This window comes from Xiphias gladius, chromosome 1, assembly GCF_016859285.1.
Source record: "Xiphias gladius isolate SHS-SW01 ecotype Sanya breed wild chromosome 1, ASM1685928v1, whole genome shotgun sequence".
Taxonomy (NCBI): domain Eukaryota; kingdom Metazoa; phylum Chordata; class Actinopteri; order Istiophoriformes; family Xiphiidae; genus Xiphias; species Xiphias gladius.
In genome coordinates, this window is record NC_053400.1 from 35,451,721 (window position 1) to 35,467,633 (window position 15,913).

General features: G+C 38.7%; 2 protein-coding genes across 2 annotated transcripts; one reads left to right on the top strand and one right to left on the bottom strand.

The window, feature by feature from the left end:
* The first annotated feature begins 4,610 nt into the window (after window positions 1-4,610).
* On the top strand, window positions 4,611-14,351 carry LOC120795722 (chymotrypsin A-like). The gene is made up of 9 exons (XM_040137849.1): window positions 4,611-4,668; window positions 5,556-5,659; window positions 5,745-5,824; window positions 6,797-6,875; window positions 6,962-7,142; window positions 7,867-8,000; window positions 8,104-8,149; window positions 13,985-14,082; window positions 14,253-14,351. Exons 1-9 carry the CDS (start codon window positions 4,617-4,619, stop codon window positions 14,349-14,351), a joined length of 873 nt encoding a protein of 290 aa, XP_039993783.1. The 5' UTR covers window positions 4,611-4,616.
* Window positions 8,512-10,277, bottom strand: LOC120791481 (agouti related neuropeptide). Its single transcript, XM_040129865.1, has 3 exons — window positions 10,139-10,277; window positions 8,834-8,931; window positions 8,512-8,703 (listed from the first exon to the last, which is right to left on the bottom strand). Exons 1-3 carry the CDS (start codon window positions 10,275-10,277, stop codon window positions 8,512-8,514), a joined length of 429 nt encoding a protein of 142 aa, XP_039985799.1.
* Window positions 14,352-15,913: the final 1,562 nt, after the last annotated feature.

A 15,913-nucleotide genomic window follows, 5' to 3' on the forward strand; every position in this document is an offset into this window, starting at 1 on the left:
TTCATCTAAGCTGTTAACAGGTTGCTGCTGTGGAGGAGCAGGTATGTTCAGCTAAACAACCACGTATAGATGAAGGTTACATAAATAAAATTCTCTGTTACAATAGTGCTGTAAGGATTCTAACAAAGATGTTTTAGCTGAGATTAAAACAAACTAATTTATATCATTCCTCAATACGAGACATTTTTACTTCATTTTACAGATTAACTTCAGTTCTGGTAAGAGACAGGCTTTGCTCAAATATTGGAAAGTAACAAAAACAAAAGAAAAATAGGCATTCTTCTATACATAACCAAGCATTAATAGAAAGCTTTATGTTCAGAATGCTGCTTGTGCAGCTCTTTAGTCTATGCTGTTACAAAAAGCTGTGGCCTTTGACCTCATGAATTGTTTACCATCATTACATGGCTGCTGACATCACCATCATGATCATTATTATCATAGCTGTGTTTCCTTGACAACAGCAAGATTCAGCTGCTGTATACCTCCAACACAACAACAAACACGCATACATTCATTATCTTTGCTCATCAGTCAAACACATGTTAATAACACACAGAAAACATTTCACTCAGCTTCACACACACATTCACTTTATTTTTGTAAGGATATTTTTTTCACATACTAAGACACTAAGACAACATGAACAACAACAACAAAAAAGCTGGTAAAATTGAAAATGTCCAGATGGCCTAATAAAGAATAAAGGCAATAAAATCTTAAATTAAATTGGTTAATTTTGCTTTATTTTTTATTTTTAATGGAAAGACTGAACATATAATCCTGAGTAGCATCTTAAAGGAGGCATGATGCTGTTTATTTGTATCACAAGGTCTCTACAACATTCAGCCTACTGTACAGAAACAACTCTGAAACTGCACTGACATATTATTGATATATAGTAACAATATATATTTTATTTGCAGGTGGACTAGTTAGACAAATATAATATTACTAGAACTATAACAGTGTTATCAATGTTGTTAAATTAACTGAGTAGAGATTTATCTGTATAGTTTTTCAAAACAAGTTACAAATTGCTTCACAACAAAATCGTTCTGCATAAAATATCAAACAGGCAGGACTGTATTCAAACATTTGAAGTTACTATCACTTAAAATGACTAAAATGTCACTTTCCCCCCATATTTTGCAAATTGTAAACCTGTAGATCTTCAAATATAGTCACCATATGAGTATGACCACAAATACTGTTGCAGTGGTGAAACATCAGTCAGAGCAACATTTGTTAGCTACAAGTCATTAAAAATGGACTTCATCTTCAGACTCGCATGAAATAAGTCAAGCCAAATCAAATTTTATTTCTGTAGTCCAATATCACGAATAACCAATTAACTTTAAAAATCTGCACAGCATACAACACCCTCTGTCCCTAGACCCTGAAAGCACATGAGGAAAAACTCCCCCAAAAAACCTTTAAGAGGAAGAGCAACAAAGGAGAGATCCCCAACAGACCTGAGCCACATGACCTCCTCTTCACCATGAAGTGCAGGAAGGAGGATAGACTACACAAACACAAAAGATGCAAAACCAAGCACATCATTCACACGTCTAAGAATAGGAAACAAGCACACAGCTTTTCACAGCAGACAAGCAGGCCTGTAATTTGATCATTAGAAAAGGGACATCTTCCTTAACAGGCACATACGGCTGAGTATCACCAGCGTAGCAGTGGAACTTAATCCCGTGGCTAATTCCATGAATAATTTGGCGAAGAAGTGAAATATTAAGAGAAAAAAGCAGAGGGCGGAGAACAGAGCCCAGGGGTACTCTATATTCACATCAGACAACACTGATGTAGTGTTGTTGTAGGAAACTCACTGTGTTCTCTCAGATAAATAAGACTTTAACCATGTGAGATTCAGGCCAGAGGCACCAAACTGATTTTCCCATCGGTCAATGAGTATGCAGTGATCTGTGGTGTCAAAAGCTGCATTGAGTTTGAGTAAGACAAGCACAGAAGTGGAATCTGAATTCATAGTAGCAGATAATCATTCACTACCTTAGGTTTTTTTACCTTTGTTTTCAGGGTAGTTTCACTGAGAGGCAGGAAGGCCCTGATTCCTACAGTTCCACACATTCACACCTGGAAGCTGCCCAGTCCAACCAAAGTCTAATCTGCTGGCCACTGTGTAGCTCCACTGGAGCAGTTGGGGTTAAGGGCCTGGCTCAAGGTCACCTACAGTGATGTAAAGAAATGTTTAGTGGCATTGGCATGAAACGGTGTGGAGATATGATTGTGATTACCTCAGGAATTGTGTTTTAAGGGATTTTATCAGGTGTTTTGTGGTACTCCTCAGCATCACCAGTTGTGGGGATGATAACTGCTTCTTTGTGATTCACAGTACTGTACATCTCATCATTACCCCACACAGGTAAATGGTAAATGTACGTAGCACTTTTCTAATATTATCGACCACTCAAAGCACTTTGCACTACAAGCCACATCGGAATCAAACCACCAACCTTCAGATTAATGGATAACCCACTCTACCTCCTCCAATTAATTTGTTTCTGGCAAACTCAGATGTCATGGCTCGGCTTTATTTTTTGATCTCAGACTGCTTCATCCTTATGTCATAGAGCCGACATGGATTGAGAAGTTCCTGACGCTTGTGGTGGAGGGTGCCTGGGTTCCCTGTTTCTCTCTACGTGATGCCAGCACATAACAAACAACATTTTCTCTTCATGGAGAACTTTAAGCCTGTTTCCAGTGTACCTTAATATAACTGTTCACGAAGATATCTTTCAGTAGAATCCTGTTATACATCAGACCCTACACTTTAGTTATTTTTCATCACACAGTGTTTCTGTAATTTATGTCTGTACGAATAATCAACAGACTTTTACATGAGGAACAGATTACACTGAGCATGTCTAAAAATAAAATAAAACAATAAAATAAATAATAAACAGAGACATGAAATATATGGAGAGTCATAACACTGAATTATCACCTGGAGCTGTTATAGTATGTTTATGCGACTAAAGGTTTTAGGGTTTGTAATTTATAGAGACACATTTTAAATTAACAATAATTGGTGGACAATGATCTTCTAGTTTCCCGTCAGCAATCTGCTGATACACTGACGTGTCATGATGGACACACACCTTACATACTCATACATACACATATATTCAGAAAGTTTCTATGTTTTTCTCTTTTTCCATGATGCAAGGTGTCTGAAACATTCGAGTGGAGCTGCTGCTGCTGATAAACACTCTGCTGCTGGGAAACACACACATGTTTCAACCAAGTGACCTCCAACACACAATGATCCACAGCAAAAACACACTGGAAACACTTTACTGGACAAAATATCAAAGATTGCAGGTAATGAGAAAGTCAGAGGTGGTTTGTAGTCTACTTTCTGTTTAAAATCACTGTCATTAAAAAAGGCTTTCACGGCTTTATTCACTGTTCAACCTTCAATTAATATTTTCACTTTGAGGAGATTTTAAGTTTTTCAGACTGACTACCTTACACACATATCACACACAGTATAACATTGCACACAGCAGCTTCTATAAACCTTAAAAGCTTTAACACATACAAAGCTTTATTTGTTTTTCTGTCAAATATGGTGAAAAAAGCAAGAGATAAAAAACTAAGAAAAGAAAAGATTTAAGGAAAGGAGATTTTACTGTAAATGAAACGCTGTCTGACAGTATCATATATATGTTATTCCTGCTCCTCACAGAAAGCAAATGAATACTTGTCTCAGTTGTTTAGAGAAATATTCTTTGATAAATTTTGGAATTAAGCAAAATTTACAGCTTCACTCAAAATGATGCTAAATTGAATCTGTTCCGGAAGAAAAGATCACTGTGTCCACCTGAGGTGTCTTGCAAGCACATCTGGAAACATCTGGACATTCTTAATGATGTGAATTAAATCAAATACAAAATAAAAGCCATTTTGTTTTGTATTTTGCTCTGTTCCGTGATCTTAGAAAAAAATATTCAGTAAAATGATAATCCTGTATTGGATGGACCATTTCAATGGTATGAAACAATTTTGTTTTAAATTATGGATTTATTTATCATGTTTCCATTGGATAAAATTCTATGAAATTATTTTTGACACATTTCCAAAAAATCAGCCTGACAGATCTCTGATCTTTGGAATAAAGTTTAAAAGATTAATAATTTATGTTTTCTATGACAGCAATGTGAATCTCTTTGGGTTTGGGACTGTCAGATAAAACAAGACATTTTACGAAGTCACCTTGGAGTCTGGACATTTTATGAAACAGACCAATCATTTCACTGGAAAAATAATAAACAGATAAATCAGTAGTGAAAGTAATCTTCAGCTGCAGCGTTACTTTGAAATATTTGTGATCCCTTCTAGAACTTAAAATAACTTTGCTGGGTTCCGAAAATCGGATTAAACTGAGCAGTGGATCACTCTCACGTCCCTAACCATCCTGCCGTCTCAGATGGAAAACTTTCCATTAGCTCCACCTGTCCAAACTTCCACCGTCCTCTGATAAGATGTCCCCTCCCGCTCACATCCCCCTTTGTTCCATCCAATCGTGTCGCTCCCCGGCTGTATAAAACTCCTCGGTCAGACAGACCCAGCATGATCAAGCCATGGCCTTCCTGTGGATCCTCTCCTGCCTCGCCTTCGCTGGCACCGCCTACGGTGAGACAAAGTCTTTAACATCAGAGCTGCAGCTGAGGGAGCGACGCGTGCTGGGACAGAGGATCTTCTGACCCAGCATGCTCAACAAAGAAGAGAACGTTCAACGTTCTCAGCAGTAAACTATTGAAACCAGCAAGGGCGCTGTAGCTGTGGGGACAGTAAACACCACATTTACGTTTTTAAACATTTTAATTAATTTATTTTTTTATAATTCCCACTACAATAACTAACTCTGGAGTAGAAAACAAGTATAATAACTTGCAAAGAAGGCAGCAGCACTGTAGCGTGAAAGATTTGTCATGAAGACTATTCAATAAGCTGACGTTTGTGCATCAGGGCGCCGTCTTCAAAATAAACATCATAGAAAGTCAAACTGATTAGAAACAGTGGAACTGTAGCATGGATATACCAGAGTCTGAGTGAAACAGCAGCATGATGTATGTTATTATCTGTGTAAGTGTGTAAGCCAGAGACATCAGTAATATATCTGGTCCGATCAGCAACAGTAACACTCAGTGCAGAGACAGATTATCTGTATATAACTATACAACAGGTCTGGGTCACTGCTTTTTTGCCTCAGTATTATGTTAGAAACAATTTAAAGAACCTTATCAAACATGTCTGATTCTCTTATTAAAATAAATTATGGCTTCAGTTTTTCAACTCTCAAAAAAAAATGTTTGTATTGGTATTACAACTGAACTGCTGGTTTTTCTACTTTGTTTTTTCAGCTGTTTTACTGTGTTATTTTGTGTTGTGGCATGTTGAATTAACAAATAACTGAAAAGCTTGTCAGTGGGCCTCAGATGACCCAGATTTAACCTTCACGTTCATTTTGTTGTTCTTGTTGTTGTTTGCTGTTGTTAATGTCATGATGATGTCACCAGGTTGCGGCACCCCCGCCATCCCTCCCATCATCACCGGCTACTCTCGCATCGTGAACGGCGAGGAGGCAGTGCCTCACTCCTGGCCCTGGCAGGTGTCCCTTCAGGTAAACACACACACATATACTCACACACACGCATACACACAGGTGGATTAATGAACATGTGTTTTAAGTGTTGCTCTGGTTTTAGGATTACACCGGCTTCCACTTCTGTGGCGGCTCTCTGGTCAATGAGTACTGGGTGGTGACAGCTGCTCACTGCAACGTCAGGTAAACACCGTGAAGGAGCTTTACAAACTACACACCAGGGCTCTGATCTCCAAATGTGGATCACTGACTTATTTGATTTGATTTTTGATGATGTGACAAAAGTTTCTTAAAAGCTGCTTAAAATTTATTTGCAGCTGTTCTTAGCAACAAGCCTTAAACCTAACCCTGCAAAAGTTCAGTTTATTCACAGTTAGGATCAGGATCAAGATTTGAGACAGGAGAGCATTTTCAGATACAAATGAGCCATTGCTTTAAAGGCATGATGAAAAATGTTGATCTAAATACAATTAATAATTTAGGTGAAAACATGCAAGATATTGAGAAACCATTCTGAACTGTTAGAGTTAGCATTTCCATTTATTTTTCTCAGTATACAGTCAAATAATTATATATCATAAAATGAACTAGGAATGAAGCTCTTTTTAAATTGGAGTAAGTTTATAAACTTGATGTGATTTATTGAAAAAAGACTGACCAATGAAATCGCTATCTTAGAAATTAGCGATATGTCTAAATCAGCTCCATGACAGATTTTGGCAGCATCATTGTTCATGTCATAGTTTAATATTCTAAGGTATAAATAACTTATTACTTCATAGCTAATTATTATTATTCAAACATCATTTAACTGATGTAGTCTGAGATGTTTTATCTCCAGATAAACCTGTTGACTCTCATCCAGAGGGGATCGACATGTTCATCTTGGACAAAGTTATAGTAATAATAATCATCATCATCATAATCCATACTTAACAACACAATGTACTTATTCAGGTCTGATGAACAGGACTCTGGTTCGGAGTCTTTAGCTGTTTATTTTCTGACAGAATTAATAGAGCTAGAGACTCTAACAACAGACTACAGACAGACTGAAGGACCATCTCCTCTCAGTAAAAAACCCAGGTGTTTTTCTGATGATGTGAAATAATCCTGGGAGATTTGAAATGACACACACTTCTTTTTTCTGTGCAGGACGTCCCATCGCGTGATCCTTGGAGAATATGACCGTTCCTCCAACGCTGAAGACATCCAGGTCATGAAGATTGGCAAGGTGGGTAACAAACATCTCCAGCTTTTCATTTCGTCCGGTGGTCTTCCTGTATGTCTGCTGGACATTACAGTGTCATTTCCTGTCAGGTCTTCAAGAACCCCCGCTACAACAGCTACACCATCAACAATGACATCCTGTTAATTAAGCTGGCCAGCCCTGCCCAGATGAATACGCATGTTTCCCCTGTGTGTGTGGCCGAGACTGGAGACAACTTCCCCGGAGGCATGAAGTGTGTGACCACCGGCTGGGGCCTGACCCGCTACAATGGTGAGACCACCTGCGTAACAGCTGGCCAATCAGAAAACACCTGCACCACCTGAGAATCAGAGGGAGTGGGGCAGGGACAGAATAACGTAGAGAGAATCAGCAGTCAGACGGCTTTACAGTGCTGCTTATTGGCAGGGTGTGCATCGAAACTAACATGCTGATTGTCATTTAACAACCTCATAGGAAATCTTTCACTTTTATAAAGCAAAACATTTATTTCCTTACACTTTTTCCATCTTTTTGTTGAGGTTCTGAGTAGTAACGGTAATGCTCATACAGTCAGAGATAGACACATAGCCACAGTCATCATTCCAACTTACTACTACACACACTTAGATAGCAAATTAAAATAATCACAGGCATTCCTCTAATATTTGTTTTGTTCACTTTTAATTTAATGGATAGTTTTATTTTTTTCTGGCTTCTAAAAGTATCTATCGAAAAATTCATATTAAAATAAAGGAGGAAAAATCATTTTGGTTGGAGTGTTCATAACTCATAGACAACATATACAAGCACTGACAAGGGGTCACAAGTAGCTCTGATTTATTTTAAGGGGCCACAGACCAAACGTGTCTGGACTCTCTGTCAGACCACTGGATGTAATTTTAACAAAGGAAACAAATACTTTAACCACAGGGGGCAGGTAGGCCTACAGCTCATACGGCATCATTATGAATGTGTATCAGTTATGTTTGAAGTGTGATGTGTTCGTGTGTTGCAGCTCCTGACACACCTGCCCTGCTTCAGCAGGCCGCCCTCCCCCTGCTGACCAATGAGCAGTGCCGTCGTTACTGGGGCAACAGGATCAGCAATGTGATGATCTGCGCGGGAGCCTCTGGAGCCTCCTCCTGCATGGTGAGCGCTACCGACACAGAACAAATGAAAAAGTGTTGATCCTTACGTTGTTTACATTGTGTTGTTTATTGTTTATTCTTTTATTTATGTGTTGTGTTTTCAGGGTGACTCTGGTGGTCCTCTGGTGTGCCAGAAGGCCGGCGCCTGGATGGACCAGACCATCGCTGCCAACTGAGCGAAAGCTTTCAGTTTCAACCTGATCATCAATAAATTACAGAAACTCTGAAACAGCCCTTTCCCTGTGTCCTGTGTTGTTCATACTAAGTGAGGTGACTAAGGATATTAACCTCAGGTCTGTGTGCTCAGTACAGATTTTGGAAATACAGAAAAACACAATACTGGAAACAAATTTTCCCCAACATGTCATTTATTACACAAAGAGCAGATTTTAAACATGTAATGGACAGAGTGTCAACATGTTTCCCCTCAGCAGTATTTGTTTGTCAGTCTGCACATTCCCTGACAGTGTGACATCACATCATCAGATTCAATCAGGTGCATTCAGGTGCATTCAGGTGCGTGTGGGTGGGCAGGCGTGGCCAACTCGGCGGCAGTAGCAGATGGCGTTGAAGAAGCGGCAGTAGCAGGTGTCGCAGGGGTCACAGCAGGGCAGTGGGTAACCCAGACATGACTGCTGATGAGGGATGCAGCGACGAGATGAACGCATGGCCCGACCCTGCAGCTGCAAGGCCGCTGAAGAGTCCTGGAAACATGTAAATTCACTGGCGTCAATATATAACAGCTTAGCAGTGAGCTGGAAGTAGGAAACTTTAGTATTTCTATGCTCTTTAACAAAAGCCTGTGTACTGTGTCTTTAAATCAGCGACACCCACCTCGTCATAGGACCCTGCATCCATTAGGAAGTGATTCTCCACTGAGTTGACAGGCAGGAGAGCAGAATCATGTCCGGGGTCGAGGGCATGGCCTCTCCCTGCAGGGCACAAGACAGAAAACAGATGTGTGATGTCACCTGTAACCCACCTTAATCACCCCTTCTGCTGCTTAATCACCTCCCCTACGGGGAGGTAGCTGTACAGATAACAATCTGTCTGTATGCAGACGATACACTTCTTTACAACTCAGCCAAAATGACAGGAGAATGTCAGGTAGCCATGACGGGAGATGTGGAGGGAAATGTGGAGTGAGCTGCCTCCTGGTTTAGAGTGAATAGAATCTCGCTAAACCATCAGCACACTAAATCCAAAACGTCAGCAAACGTCGACAACCAGGCCTTCTAGTTCATGGTGTGACACTGGATCTCTGCCTACGGTGGTAGCTGAACGAGACTCAGGTCAATCAGAACTAACCTGCTGATTTGTGTGCAATAAGCAGAACAAAGGCATCCAAAAACATGAAGATCTCCATCACTATGTACAATTAACTTCCTGACTCCCAGCACACCTGCAGAGAAAATGGACCAGACCAGATGTATGAAATGTGTGTGAAATTAATGTGAAGAGGAAATATTGTTAATTAACGCATTTGGAAAGTAACAATTATGTTGATACTGAATGTAACAGTAAAATGTTCACAAACAATGTGTTTTTTTTTCACTTGCAGTGACTCCAGCATAATTAAACTGGTTTATGGTTCTGCTCAGACTCTCACAGCACTTGGTTAAGATTAGGGAACAATACTGGTTTGATGGAATACAGAAAAAGTTCACATTGACTCCAGACCCAACCTGTTTATTTACATTGAACCAAAACCACCATCTCTCCCAAACTGTAACCAAAGAGCTGTTGTTGCCTAAAACACAGACAGGACTCTGGATGTGAACCTGGTCTCTGGTGTGACAGTCCTGAACTTTGTATGTCCTCCATCCATCACAACCACTTCTGCTGCTGTTAATAACATTAACATTGGCTCATAATCCAGCCAGTGATTATGTTTCCTATAAACCATATTTGCTGTTGCAGTTTAGTTGTATAGAAACAGTTACAGGAGATGGGAGTTTACGCTCCTTTTGCTGAACTTTAACAGCTTTTATTTTGTCTCACAGAAAAATCTAAAACCTGTGTTTTATTGAGGTATGTTTAACTTGATAATTGACTGGAGAAATGTTTTCAGTCATGCTGTGGTGAGTCAGGTGGCAGGGGAGGTTCTTGGAGCTCTCTGTTTGGACAGGTGTTACTGACCAATGTCAGACATGTAGGAGGTTTCGGTGCGTCGGCCAGCAACTGGACCGTCGTCCAGCTGGATTTTCCCATGAACCAGAGATGAGGAGAGACGCAGCAGACTAAAGGACCAACAGCAGAGCAGCATAGGGCCAAACATCCTGCTGCTGTCAGAGAAAAAGAAGAAGAAGAATCTGCACTGCAACTCCCACAACCCTCAGCTTCTCCACTAAGAGCCTCTGAAATGAGGACACAGAAACAGGATTTAGTGGATTTTAAGAGAGTGACTGAAAAAGAGAGTTAAGTGTCTGTAAAAGTTGTGATGAGATAATGTTGCTGCATTAACTGTCTGAAATGCCAGTAACAACAAATGCTTGTCATAATTAGATCAGACAAATTATAGTTAAAACAAGCTGTGAGCAGAAACACACAGGTTTCCTCTGAGCTGTCCTGAACTGTCGTGGAGGAAACTGATTGAATTCATACATTGCTCAATAATCTTTTGGATTATGTTTGTTGTAGTTTATAAACTGCCTTCCTACCATGAGTCTATTAAAACCGTTCAACAGTAACAGCTCAGTTTACTTGATGCTTTAACGTTTGAGGCCTATGATGTGTCTGATTAAAACACAACTTTCAAAGGAAATCTGATCTCAATAGTCAACACTAACGACAGGATCAGTGTCATTCTTGCTAAGATTTTAATTAGTAAAGTTCAGTGGTGGAAAGTAACTAAGTACATTTACCCTGGTGCTGTAAGTACATTTTGAGGTACTTGAACTGAGTATTTTTATTTTCTGCTACTTTATCCTTCTGCTCCACTACATGTCAGAGGGAAATATTTACTTTTACTGCACCACATTTATTTAACATTTTATTTAACAAGTATAGTTACTGGTTACTTCAGAGATTTAGATTTATATACTGGACGTCATAAAAGTTTTTATAAAAAATGATGCACTGTTATCTTAGACTATGAACAGTAAATAAAGTTGTACTAAAAAGTTGCTCCATCTCAACAAGTTACAACATTAAAATGCTGCTTCTATGTTGATACATCAATAATAATAATTCCATAATATATACATTACACTCTGACAGTGCGAAATAATGAGTAATTTGACTTCCAATACTTTAATACACTTCGTACATTTTCCCGAAAATATTTTTAACATTTTGAAAGCAGGACTTTTATTTGAATGAAATAAATTTGACATTGTAGTGTTAGTTTATCATAGTTTAGTCCAGGACCTGAATACATCTTCCTCCTGGTTTAAGATAGTTATGCTGAAAAATTTGTTTCGTTATGTATTTATGGTTGCATCAATGTTAAATCTCAAAGAAAATATAGAAAAAATGGTTACTAAGAGGTAAAGAAAAGGCTGAACATAGAAATATAATATAAAATACTATATGAACGAATGAAGTTTTTATTATTGTGCTATGCATACAGCTATGCTGAGCCTACATGGTTATACAAAAACCCACAGAATCATATCAACCAGATCCACAATACTGCATATAGATTTATTTAAACAGTACTACAAAAAGTCAGGTCAATTTTACTTATACAGCCCAGTATCACAAATCACAAGTTTGTCTCTGGGGGTTTTACAACCTGTACAGCATATGGCCAAAAAAACTCTTTATTAAAATTAATCCTTCATGTTTACAACATAATTGAAAAATCAGACAAATAATTTACTGTTTATTACCAGAGAAGCCAAAATAGCTACTAATTACATAATCAATTCTTATTTTCCAGAATTTTGAGCTAGCAAACATAACACATCAAATTAAACAACCATTACATTTTTAGATCATCTCTTCCCTAAAATATTTGCATTTTCAAAATATATTACAATCAAATCACCACTGTGATTCACTTTCTCTCAGATCTCACAATCTGTATCCTCCTGAACACGTGGAGATCGACAGTCAGAGGAAGAAAAGCAGCTCACAGCTGGTAAACCAAACATTTCTGTCTTCCACATGAACCAGATTTCACACACAACATTAAACTGGGGTTTAATACACACATCCATGACAAGATATACTTAAAACTAGTCTCCCTCCAATTTGAATAAATCTTTAGTTTAAATGGAGTAAACATCAAAACACAGATTACAGTAATAAAATGCAAATAACATAATTTTTCACATACATGTTTGTTATTTGTTATGTGCTTTTAAAATTATTTTTACCAAGTTGCACCATTTTAGAATGATAACACACTGTTTTGTTGTAAGTACAATGATGTAAGTATAATCAAAGTTATATTATATTATGTTACATTATATTATACACAGTTTTTTTTTTTTTTAAAGGCAAATGTCCAAGGTAAATGGATCTGTATCAGAGAGAGAGTGAGCGAGAGACCCAGGCTCACACAGACAGAAAGAGAGAGAGAGAGAAGAGTGTAGAGGTGACTCACCTGTCGCTTGGACTCTGCTGTCTCTCTCTCTGAGGTGATGACAGGCGATTTAAAGACCCCTTGAGAGGAAGGAAGTCACATGACCAGCTTGGGGGGGTCAGGGGAGGAGGGTGAAGGGGCATGACCACATGTCTGCGTCATTCATTCATGTTACATTGTAGAGAAACTCAAGAGCTTTACGCTACAACGAAAAAACTCCCGTCCAAAAAACCTTGAAAAGGCAAAAGTAACAGTGGTAAAATCACACTAATTGAGTGTGAAATGATGAGACTGTGGAACGGTCTCATGGAAATGGCAGAGGACAGAATAAATAAGAAGGTGTTCATTCAGAGTTAAGAGCTTTACTAAGTCTTTCAGGGGATGGATCTGGAATCATTTGTGTTGTAATGTTGACTTTATTAAAAGTAAACTCTTATTGAAGTTTGAAGAAAAATGGTTTGAAATTATCTTGGCAATGTCAAAAATAAGGACATATGTGCAGATCAGACAAAAGCTTGGCCTCTGATTCATGTGTAACATCTCGTTCATCTAAAAGTGAAAGATCTGACCTCAGCAGTCAGAGGAAGAGTAACCCGTCCCGAAACAATATTCAGGAGGAAACAGACTGTGCGAGCTGTGTGGAAAGTGAGTCCCATCTGTATAAATTATGATGATTTAAAAGAGAATATTCCGTTGCATGATCAAATATGGCATGGTTGTTTAATTTTGATTTTTTTTAAGTTATTTAACTCTGTCTCAAAATCTGGAAAAGAAGAAGATTGATTATTCAATTAGTATTTATTTTGATTTCTCCAGTAGTATATGATACACACTCAGCTGGCAGGTTATTAGGTCGAATGCAGGCTAATACAACTCTAGTTACAGCTCTACTACATTATACAGAGAAGTGTTTCTGTTACTTAGCCTACCCTCTTTGATATAAATGGGGTGGACAAAATAAAAGGAACATCTCTCCGTATAACACAATACAGTTCCAAAGCAGCTTCCAAAAGGACCATGCAGTGTTATCAACACCTCTGAAACAGTTTCAAGATTATAATCTTTACAAAGGAGGTTTATTAGAGGACCTCTAGCCTGCATTAGTTTTAACTAGGTGGACCTTATAAACTTATGAGTGTTGCTGTAAACAATGATGGTTGGAAGGTTTGATTCTTGTTTAAGTTGCTGCTCTAGTGTTACCTCCACCAAGGAGGTTCTGTTTTCAATTGTGTCTGTTTGTTTGTTGGTGTGTTTGTTGGTTTTTCGGTTTATTTGTCTGCAAGATTACACAAAAACTACTGAACCAATTTGCACCAAACTGGTGCAGTGATGAGGCATGGGCCAGGAAGAACCCCTTACATTTTGGTGCAGATCTGGTTAAAGGGGCAGATCCAGGATTTTCTCTTATCCCTTCTCTTAACATGGCGAGATAGGGCATTTTTCCATATTTTCATCACTATTGGGCCTTGGCAAAGGAACGTGCTCTACTGAGAGCCAGTCTAGTTTGGAAATGTGTACACAGCACTCTGGTCCTGGCTTGTTTGAATTTATGGTGACATTTGATTTAAAACTGAACTCAGAACTAGATGGACACTATGAAAGTAACAGATTGATTTCAGTACATAGGCCTAAGGAATCCATTAAACAACAGACTCCAAACACTTGAGAGTCTTAATGGAAAGAAATTACAGATTTCTTCTCAGTGACCCTCCTCTTCTTCAGAGGAAACTCCAACACGGCAAAGCTCATCAGGGGCGCATCGTGAGCATCGTGTTGCCATGTCGCCTGTTAAAGCTGAGCTTGAGTATGCCTCATGTTTAAACATCCATCCCTCAGACACTGACAGGAGAGTTCCCCTCAAGCAAAAGGAAATACAAACTGGAAAATGGAAGTAAAAGCCATATTCTGAAAAGGTTACTGGATCGAGTTATTTGAGCCTTAATGACAATAATATGAACAATATGTTATGTCTCTTCTTTAAGAGTTAATCCAGGTCTGAACTGTGGGATTCTTTCTCTCTCACTGTAAATCTGTTTTCTGCCCTTTTTATTTTTTAAGTTTAAATTTAAATTTAAGTTAAAGTGTTTTTCCTCTGTAGATGTTCACAGTTATTAACCCCGTGTTTGTCAGTACAGTCAGTCATCTCACTAATGATCCTCTCTGTTTGATTGGAGAACATTGGATCAGCCGGTTCAGCTGCTTCATGCATGTGTCTTCTATTATCATCAATCGTCTATTTCATTAAACTTTTCGTCCTCCTCATCCTCCATCTGCAAACATGGTGGCGATTCTCTGAACGGTGACGTCACTGCTGCACTCAGAACAGAGATGACTGATCACAGGCCATCAGCAGGAAATCACTTTTAATTAACGTGTTTGTCCTGATCAGACCAACAACAACAATAACTCTCACACACTTCCTGTTTCAGCCTGTCCTATGTTTGTCCGTTGGGCTGTTACCATAGTAACAGTGCCAGCTTTGAAAGGTGAGTTGTTGTATTGCAGTTGAACACTGGAGGTCAGTGTTTGGAGCATCATCATCAATGAGGCTTGTTTTTAATAAACCTTAAGAAACATGTCGACAGAGGCTTGATTCATAAAGGAGGCTCTGTGAAAAGCCTGTATTGAATTAACAAACTGAATGATTATCAGTCTTTTTCATAAAGCTGGTTTGGAGCAGATCAGAGTGCAGATTGATTTAGTTCAGACAAACCATTGACATCAAACACTGATCACATGTGAAGACTAAACTGATATTCACACAGCAGAACATATTCAACTGAAATGTAAAGAGTAAAATCTGTGAGCTTGTAAACATGGAAATAAAGAATGGATTATTCAAAATATCTAAAAATAAAATCAGATTTTCAAATGTTTTATGAGGAAGTAGGTGCATTCAGCACGATGCTTAGAAACACTGGCAGTCTAGTTGTTTCTTTATCTCAGTAAGACGAGAAAAGATGTGACGTAAAACTGACTTTCAGGGGGGAATTTTGTATTAAACTGTATTTCAGTCTGGCAGATTGATTGTAACACTGGTTCAGCCTGAAAACTATAACATTAGTGGTGCAACAGTAAAAAAAAGACAGTAACAGGTCAGAGGGAATGTAACTAACCCCCACCAACATCCATATGTTTTACTTGCCGTCGAGTCACATTACAGGACATAAAGACGCTCTTAAACGTTTTGGATTTCTGCTGTGTCAGCAGATGGATATGGTCAGGATTTGGCATCAACATCATGAATCCATGGACCCAACCTGCCTTCTTCCAACAGTCCAGGCTAGTGGTAGTGGTGTAATGGTGTGGGGAATGTTTGTACACTTAGGCTCCTTAATACCAATCAATCATGGTTTGAATGCCACAGCCTATCAGAGTATTGT